The sequence below is a fragment of the Aphis gossypii genome, chromosome 1 (genome assembly GCF_020184175.1).
Source record: "Aphis gossypii isolate Hap1 chromosome 1, ASM2018417v2, whole genome shotgun sequence".
Classification (NCBI taxonomy): Eukaryota; Metazoa; Arthropoda; class Insecta; order Hemiptera; family Aphididae; genus Aphis; species Aphis gossypii.
Window position 1 is genome coordinate 25370681 of NC_065530.1, and position 19202 is coordinate 25389882.

General features: G+C 27.4%; 1 protein-coding gene across 1 annotated transcript; it reads right to left on the reverse strand.

Annotated features, from left to right (window-relative positions):
• Nucleotides 1–800: 800 nt before the first annotated feature.
• Nucleotides 801–17711, reverse strand: LOC114122388 (paired box pox-neuro protein). Its single transcript, XM_050203343.1, has 6 exons — nt 17696–17711; nt 12596–12910; nt 6221–6376; nt 4120–4349; nt 1912–2032; nt 801–1351 (listed from the first exon to the last, which is right to left on the reverse strand). The coding sequence occupies exons 3-6, from the start codon at nt 6231–6233 to the stop codon at nt 1050–1052; spliced, it is 666 nt and encodes a 221-aa protein (XP_050059300.1). The 5' UTR covers nt 6234–6376; nt 12596–12910; nt 17696–17711; the 3' UTR covers nt 801–1049.
• Between the last annotated feature and the right edge of the window lie 1491 nt (nt 17712–19202).

The following is a 19202-nucleotide window of genomic DNA, read 5'->3' on the forward strand; positions in this document are numbered from 1 at the left end:
AGTATTGCATTGTTGATGCGGTCATGCGGTATAAATCTATATAATATAAATACAATTTTTAACTAAAGTTTTTGTATAAATATATATATATATATATATATATCCACATTATTATTATTATTATTAGAGAACGCGCTTAAGTAGTTACAAACTATGTATAGAAGAGAAAGTTTATACAGTAGTAGCAGGCACCTATTCAAAAAATATTAAAAATAACAAGTTTCCAAAAATGTAGATAACCCACAGCTATATAATATGCGCTTATTAACCTACCCAAATGTATATAATATAAATGAGCACGGTCAAACATTTAAAATTTTAAAATGTCATAGTGAATAGTAATTACTAATTATTGGTATTTACAAATAAGTTTGTAATTTTTGGCTGTCGGTATTTAAGAGGATATATTTTTTTAAATAAACTGGTTTTATATTTATATTACTACCCGATTAATAATTATTGCATTTATTTTAGTTAATTATTTTAAAAAAAATAATAATACTGTGATAGGTACTAGAGAAGAGAGACATTCTGTAGAAAACATTTTCAAGAAGGGCAGAGAATTGTGACTCCTTAACTACCTACTCCCTATAAGCCACTGTAAATATGTACTTTTTTGCATGTTGTTAAACCAATGTTTAAATATTTACCTATAGAGGTGATCGGCTTATAAGCTAGATAGGTAGACCTATATAAAGTTAGATATTTAAAGTTATTGTATGTAAGTATTTGAATAGGTAAGTATGTCCCTAAAAACAATAATGTATCAAGATGAATTCACTTTTATTTCTATAGCGCCAAAATGAATTAATATATTATTTACAAACACGCTACACACAAGTATATAATATAGTATCTATAAATAGGTACAACACTGGTTCAATAACAATTATGTATATTATAACTTAAAAATTATTTAAAAAGATTTTTTCTTTTTTTTTTCGATTTCGTCATGGCCAATGGACACATTATATAATAATATAAGAATTACATTAATAAATAGTAAAAAAAAAAAAATAAACAAAATAGGTAGGTAGGTACACACTGTTTCAATAACGATGTTGCTGACTGCATAGAAATTGCTGCTGCTGTTGCACGTCGACGTAATACGCCGCTGACACAACGGCGTTGCTTGCAGCGAGGCCGCACGTGCACACGCCATCCACGAGCAGGCCACACGGCGATGGTGGCCGCGGCCGTGGGGCCGTGGGTTTTAATATCTCTTCGATGGTGTATGGCGTATGTGGCTTCTTCGGACCTGGTGGTGCTGGTTGGCCGTTGGACGGTTCGACTGCGACGCTAGCGGATCCATTTTCATGAATGTGCTGATGGATTCGTTCGTAGTACAAGTCTATAAATTGAATAACATTATATTATTATAAAAGGTATATCATCTCCTGAATAGACTCAGACACAGGATTTATATGGACCAAAAATTATAAAATTAACCTGCGGTAAAATTTGCTTATAAAAATCATGTTAAAAAAATTTTATGATTTTGATTTTAAAACAATGTAGTAGATATAAATTACAATAATGTATATTAATTTATTATTGTATATACTATACCTTCTAAGTATAATTTTCAAAAAATAATAAAAATAAAATTATAGCAATTAAATACAGAAAAAAAATTAATATAAGGTATTAAAATTATAATTTGATACGTATATAATCTACTGAATTGGTAGCCATTATTAAAATATTGGTATGTTCTTAAAATATTTTGTAAAATATGCTCTAAAATAATATAGAGCTGTAATTTAAAAAATGAAACATATGGCATGTTATAAAGTTAACAACATTAAAATCAAATTGTGTATAGGTAACATTTTAAAAATATTATATAAACTAAATTTAATTAATTACGTGTTAATTAATTAATATAATTTTCATGGTTAAATATTTTACCTAAAGGATGCATCCAAGGGATGTTACGTATCGGAGAAGGTGTAGTTAGAGATCCGGCCATTCTGTTTGATACATCTGGTTTGCATCTGGTACTTTTCTTTGAAAAATGTCCTTGTGTCGTCTAAACAATAAAAGTATTTTAATTTATTTGAATAATAAACTAAATGTTGCTTACATTTTTCAACTAAGATCAGAGTTCAAAGCTACATCGTTTACCACGCGCGTCATATTGGATCCAAAAGTTGAGCCTAACTATGGAAATTTCTCGGCAGATCGTGATTATAGTTAATGATACTATAACCATAGAGGCGATTTCCGATTAGTAATTGGGTAAAATTTACCTATTTGTATTGAGTATATACAATATTTGTTTACATTTTATTACCCGGGTATTGGACCACAAATTTCCTGAAGGGTACACGAAGATTATTTGGGCTATAAACAATGATCAAAGTGGCTCAAAATAAGTGGAGCGAACCTCGACTTTTATACTATTGTATACCTATGCCTATATAAGTGAAGGAATGACAAATGTAGATTATAATAAGTGGTGGGATGCCATCCCTCCGTATTCCACCCACTTCGACCACTGACTAAATGTATAACAAAAAAAAAAGTAGAAAAATGATTACCACTCTGCTATAGTACATTATAGGTATGAGTGGGTCACAAATTATGGTTGTATTAAATTTGAAATAAATAATATATCACGGTATACGAAAACGATTCTGAGCAAAAACGGTTTGTCAGTCTATAGCTCTATAAGTTTATTTCGTGATATATATATATTATATATATTTTTTGTATTACTATTAAAACCATTTATTTTAATTTTAGTATTATGGTAAGTTAGCATAATTTTTTCTTGGATAATGTAGTATTCAATTCAGTGGTTCCCAACCTCTTCTATCCTACGTCCCCTTTGAAGGTTTTAAAAAATTTCGTACCTCCCCCCTTCTATAGTAATTTTTAATTTTTTCCCTACATTAGATATAAAATGAAAAATTTTAATGAATTTCTAACTACAAAATAGTTTGTAATGTTTTATAATTTTATCGAGATTCTAACTTCAAATGCATATAAAAAAAGATTGTGCCTATATATTTTTAATATTTTTATTTAGATAAAAGAAAATTTTTTTGAAATCTTGTATAAAATTTTCAAAAATTTTATTCCAGCGAATAATTTTTTTTATCGATATTTATAAAAAAAAACTAAACATTTTTGAAAATTATACCATACATCAAAAATGATAATACCTATAAATATCAGTGAAATTTTAAAGTTAATTTTCAAATCACACAAATATAAAAACCATAAATTTCTATGGTCATTCGTTTTAGAATTTTAACAGTTTAAAGTTTAAGCTATAAAGAAATCTACTAAGTCGAAATCTCGTTTAGAGTAAAAATTCCCGTTTTTCTTAAATTTTTGTTTGTTTTTCTTGATTGTAAAAAAAAAAATAATGGAAATTTTTAATTTTGACCACTTTAAAGTACAAATAAGATACAATTTTCAATCAAAACCTCTTTTAAAATTGAAAATCGAAGCATTTTATTGACAACATATTGTGTTAAATCATATATTCATATAAATAAAAAAGAAATATGTGTATTATTGTAAAATCAATACATTCATCGCTCCTCTCAGAATCTTAAATATATAAAAATTATTAGTTTTAGTATCTATTGCCAATATCTATATGACTATATAGTTTTAAGATATAATTTTAGATTCTGAACGAAGTGATGAATGTATTGATTTTACAACGATTGAATGATGTGTGTTTTTGTTTTTTGGTTTTTTTTTTTGTATGTGTGTCTGTGTACAGCATAACTTGTCGAAATAATATTGCTTCAATTTCAAACTTCGGGGGGTGGTTTCCGATGAGAAATTGAATATTTTTGGTGCATTATAGAGGTCAAAAAACAAATTTTTCTAGCAGTTTTCAAAAAAAAAAAAAAAAACAGGAAAAACGGAAATTTTTACGAAAAACCAGTTTTCGGACAAAATCGATTTTAGTTATAAATTCAAAAAATAATCACTGTAAATACTTGAATTTTTCACCAAATGTTTATATATTAGTGTTATCTACATACAGATAATTTTTAAAATATTTTTTTAGCTATTTACGATATTTTTAACAAGAACCAATATCACGTAAAACTATGTAACTTAGCTATCAGTCTATCACGTATGTGTAGTTACCTTATTTTTTTGCAATCCAGCACCACCTATGGAGCCTGGCCGTATTGAGCCAGTTTCATAAAACCTAGTTAGGATTTTTGACACGCATCCATGTGAAACCAGAAGTTGTCGAGATATATCACATGGGCGGACACCCAACAGAGCTAGCTGTACTATACGCCTTCTAACGTAGTCGGGCAATGGGCGTCCGTTGACAAATACCCCACCTAATTGGTTAACGCCAGCTTGACCTGTAATGTGAATCAATAGATAACATATTTATTAAATTATCAACTTAACGAACTATTTTATAGACTAGGTAAGTTTTGAAAAATGCAATAACTGATTACAAATAATAATAATAATTAAACAATGATTTAAGTTTTATCAAAAAATAAAAGTTGCTTGTAACAAAATTTACCAATCGATATTTTATTTAAATGTATACAATATAATATATACCTACTTAACGTTTTAACTTAAATAGTACCTATCTAACAATATTTGTTTTGTTTTAGATACTTTTTGTTAGTATATACCTATATAAATATATTTGAAGTATATACAAAACAATATTATTGTGAATAAAAACGGTCTTACGACGAAATAATTGCTTATTAGCTGTTTTATAATATTATAATTGCGTGTTTAAGTGTTTTAATTTTCCAGAGTGTATAAAACTCAATTATTGTAAAATAAGGCACTTCAACAATCAGCTGATAGCTGCGCTATTTGCTTATCTTCATTCATCATAGACTATAATTTAAGATGTCATACTGCTAGCCTAGGTTATTTTATTATATATTATTTGAAATATTATAACATACTCTATAATAATAATAATATTTAATTGATCGCTGTGAAAAATACGTTTAATGTATATTGTTAAAGGATTATAAAACCAATTTCTAAGTATAAATCAAAAAAAGATAACCCGTGGCAAAAATAAAATGTATTAAATTTATAAAGTTTGAAATTAAATAACTTTAGATGATATGGGTAAATATAGGTAGTGATGATGATATTGTTAATTTTACACAGCAATCAAAAGTATAATAGACAGTCAATTACACGACATGTTAACGTGGTGATGTACGATGTACCAACTATTTTGTACTCAAGACATTTGTGTTAAAAATAAAAAAAATATTACGATACTTCTTGATTCTCAGGCGTTTACAGGGAATCAAAAGAATTCTGTAGTAAAAACTAAAAAGGAATATAATTTCGGTATATAGCGTGCAATGTGCATAATATATGGTATAGTGCATCGAGTCAGGTCGATTGGAAGACCTTCTGGCGGTTTGGGGCGGATCCGAGCCGGTGAAAACGATGCTACTACTCTGTAATTTTGTAAAATTACCGCCCATTAACACCTAGGTAGATATAAGCAGATGTACCGACTCAGCTCCCGGTATTTATATCATCATTCAATTCTTTGAAAGTCGTTCTGCAAGACATATATATTATATTATGCAGTGTAAGACGATATGCACATAATTGATTTATGTGTGCAGACAACTGAACGAAATGTAGATAATACATAGACGTTACACAACCAGTTTTTTTTTATATAACTACGTACACAATTATAACTATGTCGTATAATTATTATGCGTGTGTACTGCAGTGTATGTAAGTATTTAAGAATTGTTGCCTTATTAGAGAAGCCTTTAATACTCAGGTGCACGTGCCTCGTTTATTACTTTCGGCATTTAATGTCTCTAGTGGACTGCAGATGACTGCAGGTTGTAAAATAATTAAGTCTAAACATTAAACTGATCACAAAATAAATAAACTATAACATTTTAGTCGAAAACATCGTTTCTGGAAATTTCAAATAAAAATATTAATGTTCAGTAACTTGCAATGAAGAGTTAACAATACAACTACAAATCAAATTATTAATACACCTACTGCATGTGACTATAATATGATTTTACGAAGTTTTCATTAAGGTAATGAAGTACTTATAGGTACTACATGAACTGTTATCCACATTATAATTCCTTTATTTTATTGTAAGTTAAAGTAATAACTAATAATAATTTAATATATAAAATACTTAATATTAGAATAATTAAAATTTTATACTATAATATGATATTAAACTAATGCTTACCAGTATGTGGCATAATGTTCTTTAGGTAACGATGTACTGGAAATGTACCAATATGATATTATATTTAAGCACGCCTTTTTTTAATTATTGTTGACGTGACTCGTGCTGAATGTTTTATTCTAAAATGATTTCATCTGTAGTATTCCAATAACTCACCTAGAAACAAGAGTTTGTTCACTAATCGTTATTGATTTAGTTTTAATAAATAATGATAAATTATGCTAGTAAATATTAAAAATTAAAGGTTATTAATTTATGAAATTTTTATTATTTTATTTTATACCTAGGTTAATTATACGCTTTTTATCAACAAGTTAAGACATTGTATATTCGTATCCATGTGACTTTACACAATAAAATGTATGCAATATATATTTAGAATTGTTTGTATAGAATATTTTAAAGTTTAAACATTATAAATTAGCGATTCTTAAATTGTGTTCTACTGGGCCTGGACACAATGTGAGATGTTTTGCGGAGAAAAAAAGGTGTTTGAAAAAAAGTTTGTAAGGGTAATATTATTCATAACAACTATAACACTTTCATGACATAATTAACTTAAACACACCTTATAAGCTACACATATTTAAATTGTATTGTTGTATGACTTGTATGGAAGTATGTAACATTAGTTCCTCAAATCTCAATAATTGTAAACTATATAGCTTATATTTATACTTTACTGATATGATTTCCGAATTATTAAAACAAGTAGGTACACATTTTATTGTTATACTCATAAATATTAGATTATTTTATTGTAAAATATAATTAAGTAGAAATACGAGCTATTTTTCGATGACCATAAGTGTTACTCATGCAGGTGGTGTTAATGAAAAAAAAAATTATGCCAAGCGTAAAATAGTTATAGGTCTCATTACATCAAAAGCTCGATTATACACCACGACTATGGCTACGATAAACTGTATGGGTAATATAAGTTATAATATTAAGTATAGTATAGGTATATTAGGTTAGGACGGTTAGGTATCTATATTATTACTGCGGTTATGGCATTCGGTATACAAATTTATTTTTTCCCAATATATATTATACAATGTACTTAATATTCATAAACCAAATCGTACAGCACGTCGGGCGAGGAAAGGGCTCGTCTGAAATTTTTTTTTAATAACCATTAAAATCGAAATATAGATTCCCCGCGGACTTATAAACGCGCATATAAATGTATATATTATATATATATATATTGCTGTTGCAGGTCTTTTTGTCGGAACGGACATAAATATGTCACATATTTTACGTTACACGCAATAAATTACTTAGTATATAAGTAATATACATATATATTATAATATAAACATGTGACGATCTGCAGACAAATCGTTCGCGCACGGTGCACACACACATATATATATGTGTATATACTATGTGTGTATTATAACACATTTCGATCGGCGGCGTTAAGTACGCGTGAACAACGCGCGAGTGCGTCCGCAGCGGCGGCCACGGTCCGGTTGACCCGGGAGAACCCCCCCGGCGGCGAGCGTGCGTGCGGTGCGACGCGATGTGCCCCGGACCGTGTCATTGACGTCCTCGGGCGGTGCGCGGGTGCAAGTCTCCCGAGAGAGGCGCCTTTATCACGTCGGTCGGACGCGTCGACTTTTCGAGATCATCGCGGCGCGGCACACACGCGCAACCACACGCGAACGAGTACGCATAATAAAATATAATATGATATTATATCATATAATCATAATAACACCGCCGCCGCCGCAGTGTTGTTTTATTGTTATCATCACAGCCGTAATCCCGTGTTAAACGCGCGTCCTGTGCGTCACACGCGCGCGTGCGCGGCCCTCGGCAGTCGTCCCGTTCGCACGGATGAATTGTTTACAATAATATAAACGGTGGCTGTGTCTCCCGCAAATAAAGGACCCGCTCCGCGGCAATGCGTGCCCGCGCGTGTGTGTGTGTCACGTCGTCGTACTTATCGCCGTTTTGAAGCCGCCAACGTCGCCGTCGTCGTCGTCGTCGTCGTCATTCGGTGACTTTAATAATTGGTTTTGCACCGCACCGCCGGTTCATATTGACACGGTTATAACGCCTTATGCTTCGTATTATACCTAATATTTATACGTCCCGTTACAGCGCGTATTATAGTCGGTATACTATTCTGTACCATATAATATTCGTCCACAACCCGCAGCTACCACTAACCACTACCATCACCGCCTTGTGAACCGCTTATTATCGTCTGTCTGTATATTTGGATACGTGTATTATTTAATTTCACAAACTATATATCGTATTATCATCGTAATTTCACTATGCACTCGAGAACACTATAAATTAAAATGTGTCAAAGTTTATTTTTCTCTGATAACGCGTAGGTATGTCGGGCGTTTATTGGTTTCATATTTTCATATTATACTACTGCAGACTGATTCTGCAGCAAGTCGTTGTCCGCGACAATTTATTTCGTATTACTACCCACAATACACCTTAAATAGCGTAAAAAAAATTAACTATTCAAAAATATGATACTTGAGTAAACTCAAATTCAGAATTTAAATAAATTCATTCTCAAGAAAAAACAAGGATAGATAAATGAGCTTACAGATATTATACAATTTTTAATAAATAAACAATTATTTTAACTATACAACTATTACAACTATACATGTGTACTTGTATCCTATAGGTACTTATTCTTTGGATCCAGTGCATAGAATTGCATCAATGAATAAAGTTCTGGCAAATATAATTTTCTGTAATTTTTTTAATTTATGATTTATTTAATTCAAATCGAATAGCAACATTTTTTAATCAAACCCAACCAAAATTTTCAAATATAATTTATCAATTCAGGACTGAAATTAATTAAAAAATTGCCAAAAGTTTCAATCAAATTTTACATTATTCATAAATTCGTCTGATTATTATTAATCGAATAAAATAATAAATTAAATTTCTTGTATCATTCTTTAACAAATAACTGTGTTCGAATTAGATTTGAATACGTAAATATTCAAACCAAACTATTGTGTTTAGTTATAGGTAATTAAAAATATTCAATTAAATTGTAGAAATATACAATATATACATAGATAAGTATATTATTTTGTGTATTAATATTATGCAATATGCAGTATGAATAGCATTATAGTTTAATTACACATATAAGTATTAAGTATATTAAAATTTTATTATTTTTAAATACTATATATTTCAATATTTGTATACAGTGCATACCTATTGGCTATTATTTAGTTAAATAATAGGTAACAGTATAAAAATAATTGTCCATTGTTTTTAAATTTTAAAAGTACATAAATTAAAATATTCAATTCAGTAAAATATTTTCATACCTTCTCTATCTATATATAATTAAGCATATTATAAAAACCACTTTGAGCTCTCATATGCTACATATTGAAGTATATAATATATATATATATATATATTTTATAACACCTATATAAGTATAAAAAATAATTATCTTTCTATAACAATTAATAAAATTGGTACCTGTATTAGTTATTAAGTTGAAATAAATCATTTTCATTTTGTAGACTTAAATTATTCATGTTAACGGTCAAAGTCAAACATAAAAAAGTATGGAATAAGCTTTCACAAAAAACTGAAGGCAACACTATACATACATACTGTACAATATTTTATTAATTAAATTTATTATTTTGATAATTTTTCTCTCATGATCTGAAGTTTAAACTAATTTAGTAATACTCCTAAACAAACTAAATCCTTACAAACTTCTTCCTAAAACCCATCTCGACTTATTAAGTCAAATACATTTCGGTCTTAGCTAAAAATTTAACTTGAACGAAATTCAAATGACCCAAAACAAAATGTATTGACTAATCATAAATGCATTATTTTATGTCACAAATTAAACTTTATACAATAAACTTACAAATGAAAACTGTTATAGAAGTTTAAAAACAACAATACAATCGTATACCCGCTTATAAAAGTTTTTAAATGACTATCCAAACGTCATTACAAAAAATGTATCTAAATCGATTACTGGTAAACTCTAATAGGTTGAAAAGACACTACTATACCATGACCTATTCATCAACTAATATCTTTAATTTAAAACACTATATTAAATGTCGTCAATGGGTGATTTCTAATAAGTGATTTTAATAAAATGTAATAATAAAGAAATTTACAAATATATTGAGAATATAGTAATAGTAATACTAAATAAATAATAGTTGTTCTTAGTTATCCCATATTTGTTTAAAAAATGAATGAAATATTTTAATATTTTACAAAGCCTGCAAAATACTGTAACAAAGGTTTGATTTAAAATTAATAATTTTTTGAAAAGTGGTTTTTTGTTTGGAAAAAATAAATATTCAATAACATCTATAAATATCTATAATACAATAAAATGTAACCTTAATAACTATAATATACTTAACCAGTATTAATCAGAGACAAAACATTTACGAGCTGTACGATATAATGAAATATATTATATAGGTAGGTATAATATATGTAAATAATAATAATAATATTATTATATTATGTGAAAACAATGTTTTTACCTATCAAAACACGAAAATATATTGCATACAATTATTATCCCGATCATTATTAATATACATTAGAATAGATATAAAATGCGTAAAATAGGTACATATAATTATTGTGTTAGTAAAAATGCTTTGCGTATTAGTCTTACAGTAAGACATAAGTCTGTGATGAGAACCGCAGTTTGGCCACCCTTGAACTATACCTGTACTGTTAATTTGCATGTTAAAACACAAGTAGTAATATTTCTTAATATCATAGTAAATGATTAATTACATATTGATAATAAATAAAAGTATAGGTATATTATATTGTTGTTACAAATTTAGTTTTATTACATATATTATGTTATATACAGCGGTTCTTAAAATTTCACAGAACACGGACTTCTGTTGACTTATAGAAATCGCGGAATACCTTAGAAATTTAATTTTGAATAACTCTTATTCATTTTATACGTAGTACCATTGATTTTATAAAATAGACTATTATAAAATAAATGGTAGTACGTTATGTCTCCAACGTAGGTATATACTCAGAACAGTCTGAACCATTGATATGCCACAAATAACCGGTAAGTATGTGTTTTAGTGTTTACGTCACCCTCGCAGTTTAAGAACCGAGTTTATAGTGTACCACAGTTTAAGAACCGCTGATGTTCCTGATGTAATATATTTCATTATTAGGTAGAATGATGCTTATAAAGTAGGTAGTATATACGCCGTGTTGTATTAATAGATTGATGGTACCTTTATCGGCAATTCGCATTTCTGTATCCGGTGTATATATCATTTAACGTTATGTATAGTGTATACTGTATAGTTACCACACAAGACGTTTATAATTAATTATTATGAATGTAATTAATAATCATCTGTTATAGACAATTCTTAATAATCAAACTTGAAACAAGAATTCACTTAACATATATTTTAATGTTACAGTTTTACAGAGACATAGCGTATTTTTGTATTTTTCTGATACCCATATTATAATGATAGATAATCATCAAATACCACTATAATGCATTATTATACCTAATTTAAAATCAATAAAAATATTTATTATTATTATTATTTTTTTTTTTTTTGGTAGGTTATTAGTTTATTACCATAGTTCCAATATAACACTTCAAGTCTACATGAATTGAATAACTGAAATCCATACAAATTAAAAAATATAGTTTGGTCATTGGACAATGATAATCTATAGGTATTAAATTATTCTAAATAATTTTAAAACAATATTGGAAATCTCTACTCAATATATCAACACATACATCTATATTTTTGTGTACTTTTCTATACATTAAAATAATTCAAAATTAATAAATGGTTTGAACTTGAATATTATAATATAGCTGTACCTATAAAATCTAAAAATTGATATAAAAATCTACTTATTTTACTTAATTGTATGTAATTATTTTTATCTTTGCTTGAATATGATTGATTTTTGTACTGCGACATTGTTATATACTAGGTGTAATATATTATATTATTATAGATACTGGATATTGATTACAATCATTATAATAAATATTCTATTAGGTTTATATAAAAATGGAAAAATTTAGAAACTAGAAGGTTACAATGAATTCAAACTTAATTTATTTATACCTAATAATATGTATACATTAATTAGTATACCTACACACAACGAAAATTATAATGTAGGAATTAGATAATTTCTTGTTTATTTTTTATTTTTCGATATAAGTCTTATGAATTTAATTGCGAATTAAATATACTACTTAGGTATATAACTGTATAAAGTAATTTAATATACAATTCGCCATAGGTACATAGAAGTGATATAATTAATTAATAGTATCCAACATTCACTTACTTGATTATGTAGGTCTTATGAAAATATGAGATGAGATAGGATGTTCGGGAACTGCAATACTAGTTTAATCTATGCGTAGCAGCGACTGATCATGAACCGTAAAGAATAACAGCTGCCTGAACATTCACTACGCTTTCGATGGTTACACGGATACGGTAGCGCCAACCCAGAACCCGCCTACCAAAAGAGGGGTACACGAGCGGCCAATCCGTGTCTAAACACTTGGCACGCGTCACCTTGACGACCACCGAACAATTTCTGGCGCCCTTTAAATGGAAATTCCTGGTTTATTGCATTTATTGCCTTCTCAATTCCCTTTAAATATTATAAATCATTTATTATAATATAATGATCTATTGTGTACAATAAAAATATACTTAAGTATACAAGATACCTGCATAGAATACTTAAGTTAATATAGATAAAATGTTAAATGTAATATACACATAGTCACACAGATAAACCAACAAGCTATAGCTTATAGTGTTAATTAATAATGCATGTTATATAATATTTAGCCAAATTATTTCGGAAAAGTATAAGCTAAACAAAAATTTTAATACAATTTAATCTAAAAAAACAACTATTTATATATAAATGAATAAATATAGTCGAATTTAATAAATTGACAATCCATATAATATTTTACTCTAGTCTTTTAACAACATACAATAAAAAAAAATATTTACTTGAGTAAAATCACTAAAACCTAAAAAAGATAAATATGTTTTGGATTCTATTTTTATTTGAATTATAATAAAATTAACTAAGATTATGTACTTATGTATCACACATAAAATATAAGTAAAACCAGTAAAGGTATGAAATTCTATAATATTGTGCTCTAACTATCACATAAAATATATTACTAAAATAATAGGTACCTATATGGTAAATTTTACTTTTGAAAATTTGAATAGGCATATGTTATAGGTAGGTAATACTGTTATAATTAATATAATATATTATATTACTTTATACATTAGTACATTACTATATTTATGTATAATAATTGTAACTATAATAAAAATTATGCAATGTTATAAACACATATCAATCGGATTTGTTTGAGATAAATTTATATTAGGTATCAGGTATATTATAGATATAACATATTTATTAAAAAAAAAAATCTATATTTTTATTGGAAAAAAAAAATTTTTAATTTTGCCTATAGTCAAAAATAAATTATAGACTGTCATCCTTAGTTTTTTTTTTTTAATGTGAAGGAAAATGTTATTATAGCAGTGTACATAGTGTACAATTACGGGACTCAATATTCAATTTCAATATTCTGTAATTAATCCTTAGTATTTGGAATCGAACTATTATGCTTCGAATATTATATTATTCTATTTCATTAGATATTATGAAGATAATATATTATATCTATAAATATTTGAATACTTCACACTTATATTGGTTAATTCAGTTTGAAATTTCTTGATGGTTACGTATACTTAGATTTGGGGAGTATTCAGAAAGATAAGTCGTAAACGATACTTTTTTGACAATTTATTTTAAAACCTGTAATCACTTGTCAGTTTTCTCTGATTAAATGTATAGTAAGTACCTACTTACCTAAAATGTTATTGCACAGTTAATAGTTTAGTATCTACTTAATGTTAAACAGCCATAAATGAAACTACATATCAGGTCAGTATAGCTATGATGGCTTCATAAAATTTCGATAGATCATTGGCCTCAGAAAAGAAAAAGATAACTAGATATAAGAGATGACATAATAGGTATGTACATAAAAAAATTGTATTTAAAAAATACAAAAATACCATTTTTGATGTTATTTTTTTTAAATGCTGTGACGGAAATGACGAATATCTATTCTTATTACTGAATTTGTAGATTTCTTTAACCAAATTCATGTTTGCTTGTAAATATGAATGCTAAGAAAAATATATACATATAAGTAAGTAAATTACAAGACATCGATTAGTAAAATATTGGATATTAAAAATACATAATAATTAGGTAAATAATCTATTTTCAGTATAGATAACCCAGCACAATTTATGAAAACTCCATACCAACCAACTACCAACAAAATGTACATAATATATACTTATAAATACGTATTTGTCATTTGAATTATTTGTTAACCTAATTAAGTAACTTTCTTTTATTTAATGAATGATTTTTTCATATTTACACCAATTAATAGATTATAATTAGGTATAAAATATAAATAAATAATCTTGTTTTTAAAAAATATCCATATTGCATTAATATTACTTTATTTCTATTTTACTTTTTTATGAATACAAAAACTATATGTATAATAACTAATATAATATGAGGAGCAATATATAATATACATATATGTAGGGTTAAAGTGATGCCCAATCGGTCACGAATAGGTTGTTTAGATGACCTGGGCAATTCAATATCTATCGTGATCGTCACTTATTATACCTACACCCCTTCACACAAGATAACCATCTGTCACATTCTAAATATTCCCCAGCAATATATAAAAATAAATATAATTACTACCTTTCGATGTTGTTCCCTCCTCTCTGCATATATATACAAGCATTTATCCACCATTTTTTGTTACTGTTTATTCCCACCTTTTCCAAAACATTTTCAAAATAATAACACAGAAAACGGCCAAACAATGTATAATATAATATATATATATGTATATTTTACATATATTACACATGCGTTGTGCACTGTACAGGGTATTCTGAACAAGGATGTCATAGTGATAATTGCCACTTGTCCACAGTATTATTATATTTGTTTCACTATATTTTTATTATGCGTGTAATAATAATAAAAATACCATCCCCTTCTTTTGATAATAGTGCGACTGACACGCGCTATTTTTCGTGATGTCCTTGTATACTACACCGTCTACATGTGCATGTCATAATTATTATTTTACAAGATGAAATTTCAGATAAGTACCACATGTTTAATTTATTATAAGAAAAAAAATAACGAACATCGTATATAATCGTATGCATTTTCTAGTTATATTTTCTATTTATTATTTGTAGAAAATAAAACCCGGGCAATACAAACCAGCAATTACCTATATAATATCTATATCAACATGTCTTTATTATAATAATACTATAATGGAACTTATTTTGTTATATGTATAATATATATATAAAATATTAAAATAAACTCTTAAATACAATGAATTATATTAATAATAACACCTAATAATGCCTATTGGCTATTAGATAGGTAGTAATAATTGTGTAAGGTAAAAGTAAAAACTAGTTTAAAAAGCATTGGAATTGTTTATAATATTTTTAAAAATATTATATATATATATTATATATTATATTATATAAGCTTGTCTGAATATAAACAAAATGAAGAAATTAAAATATCTACTTATTCTACTTGTTAATTTTTATATTATTTTGTAATAAGTTCTAGACTTTAATAGCTAATAAGATTATTATACCTTTATGAATCAATTTAAAGCAAATTTAAAAAAATATATTAATACAATTAATAACCAACTCTATGTATAATGTATATGGACTGCATGTTGCTTACACTTGGTTATTATATTACCTATCTTTTCGTTTTCACCTAACGTAACTAATTCGTTTAGTCCGTTTATATAATTGCGGTGTTTTTAAATTCCCGCACGAGTCTAGATGAAACATTATAGATGCTATCTACGTTTAAATGATAAAATAAAAAATTGGTGGTTATAAAGTTAGATATATAAACCTCATATTATCTACCGCCTATAAATTAATTCTACCTACCGAAGAAGATCTATTGAAATTCAGTAGATACCATATAGTTATACTGTTATACATAATATTTAACGGAGCTATAATTATATTATATAATATATACTCATCATTCCATTTAACGTACTTTCAAGTATGATACATATTAGTATATGAATGATATGGTTATATATCCTAAAATGGTTAAATTCTACACAAATTGAGGTATAAAAAAAATATGCATACATCTGAATGTAAACTAACATCTATGTATATTATTATATATATTATATTATACAGTCGAGTCTTGATAACTCGATCCTCGATAACTTGAATTTTTATTTGTCCCTGGGGAATTTCTATTATTTGTAACTCGAAAAATGCATAAGTCAAATTATTTTTTTATCTCCCTTGAAATTCGAGTTATCAATAGACTCGAACTGATGTAGGTAGGTATATACATTAGATTATATGTACAAAATTAAACTCAAACGGATTATTTAAAAACATTATTTATACTTATAAAAAAAATAATTTTACTTTTTCTTTCCATATAAATAATTTCAAGTAATACTTTAAATTATTATTATTCATATACACCTATCTTAAAATTAGACAACCCTTCCCAAGTAGTCAATTACAGATCGATCTCAATTTTACTACACATCGCTAAGATTTTTGAATTAATTGTCTATAACTGCACTAAGTGTTCGTTTAACCACGTCCTTATTCCTCAGCAGCATGGTTTTAGACCAGGAAACTCTACTATTACTAGTGGAGTCTTTTTCACCTCATTCATTAACGATAGTTTTAATCATGATCAACAGGTTAATGTCATTCTCACAGATTTATCCAAGGCATTTAATACGGTTGACCACGGTCTACTCGTTATCAAGGCAGTAGCCAGAAAAATATTTTGTGGGGGTTAATGTATAAATATGTTATATTATGTAATGAAATATGAAATTCTAACTATTTAGTATTATTTCAAAAAAAAAAATCGGGGGGGGGAGGGGTGAACCCTGAAACGAGTCATAACGCGTCGTAATGAGCTGGAATCCTTAGGAATAGGTAATCCGCTTCTATCTTGGTTTAGGTCCTACCTTTCTGATAGGAAACAGTTTGTAAAAATTCATAACGCTCACTCTAACTTCACAAGTGTAACATCAGATGTACCTCAAGGTGGGCACTTAAGCCCTATGCTGTTAAATTTGTTTATCAATTCTATCTCTAATTATGTTTCAAGAGCGAATCTTTTCCATACAATTAAGGCCCCCGATGACTGTTCCTTGTTGCAAGATGAGCTAAACAAATTCTCTGATTGAGTTGCTCGTCTTAGCTTATCCCTAAGTCTCAGCAAATGTCAAATTATTACCTTTTTCAGATCTCGAACTCCTATCCTTTAATAACTACCATATAAAAGGTGCTCCGCTTCATCTGCCTCTGCTAACTGCGTCTCCAGTCCCTTTACATCTCTTTGGTTTGTTCTCTGCTCGAGTATGGTGCTGTTATCTGGCACTCGTACCTAGCCAGAGACCACCTGAGAATTGAGCATGTGCAGAATAAAGTCCTGGCATATGTTGCTTTTATTCTTAAATTGCCAGATCCATGCCATGACTATACTTATTCACGTGAAGTCCTAAGTCTTCCAATACTCCATTACCTCCGTAACCTTGTAAACCAAAATTTTATTATGGCTTTGCTCAATAGGCTACTAGACGCACCCGACATATTATCAACAACCCGATCATTCCATGAGCATGCTCCGATCTTTCCAATTTTAATTCCACTCCAATATTTTTTGTTTTCACTATGTGCTATTACATATTTATGTCCCAATATTTAATCATACATATTGTCATGTTATAATGCCTCATGGAGTATATTCTGTAAATAAAAATAAATAAATTATAATATTATTATATCATTATAAAAATAATTTCCATAATTTAATAGTTGATAAGTAAATAGTTAAATTTATATTTTTGTGTTTTCTATATTTATTTAATTATTGAATAATAACTAATATTATATACGTATGTACATAAATATTCAATTAGTTGAAAGCTGAATAATCCTTTTTCTACACAGACGTATAAATACTATAAATCGAATAATGTAAATATTTCGTATATATTTATATATATTTTATATATATAAATTGTGATTTAATTATATGAGTAGGTTACTAGGTAGGAACTAGAAGTAGTTTACAAAAACATGACTATATTGAACATATAATTTATTTACAAATAAAAATAAATAATTGATAAAAATTTCTCCAAAAATATCATAACAATATTTCTCGTATAGTAAGTTATGTTTTATAAATTAATAGTTTATTGTGAGGTTAATCATTATCTAGCTAAAAATCTGTAAATTAATTAAAATTAAATTATATATTATCTTTAGTTAAAGCATGTATTGTAACAATACTTACTAGATATTGTTTCCAGTTAATTTGAAAAATATTAAATAATTGATACATATTTTATCATGTTTATAGGTATCTATACTTGTAGGTAGTTAATTATTTAAATTAATTATTATTTTGTTTAATCACTATATATAAGATATTTTATTACTAAAAAATTAAATGTGATGAATAGGTAATAATTAATTGATTACGAGCTAATATTTTTTTCCAAGTTAACTTTAAGCATTTAGAATTTTTTTTTTAGATTTCATAACGATGACTTAACTAACTCCAGTTAATTGTTTTATCAATTCGCACACATTTGTGTAGGTATAACCGCATATTGGTACACTAGTTGTAATACATAAAATATTATGTTTACTGTTTAGATATATATGTACAGTGTACACGCACATATATATTATATAATATACACTACACACATATTATACATAGCAATAATCTA

Bases quoted from the DNA above. Each gene is read 5' to 3' on its own strand.
- LOC114122388 (XM_050203343.1), bottom strand. The intron at 2,033-4,119 runs GTAACTACACAT...TTTATTGTTTAG, and splicing joins CTGGATTGCAAAAAAATAAG to ACGACACAAGGACATTTTTC. The intron at 1,352-1,911 runs GTAAAATATTTA...TTCAATTTATAG, and splicing joins CCCTTGGATGCATCCTTTAG to ACTTGTACTACGAACGAATC.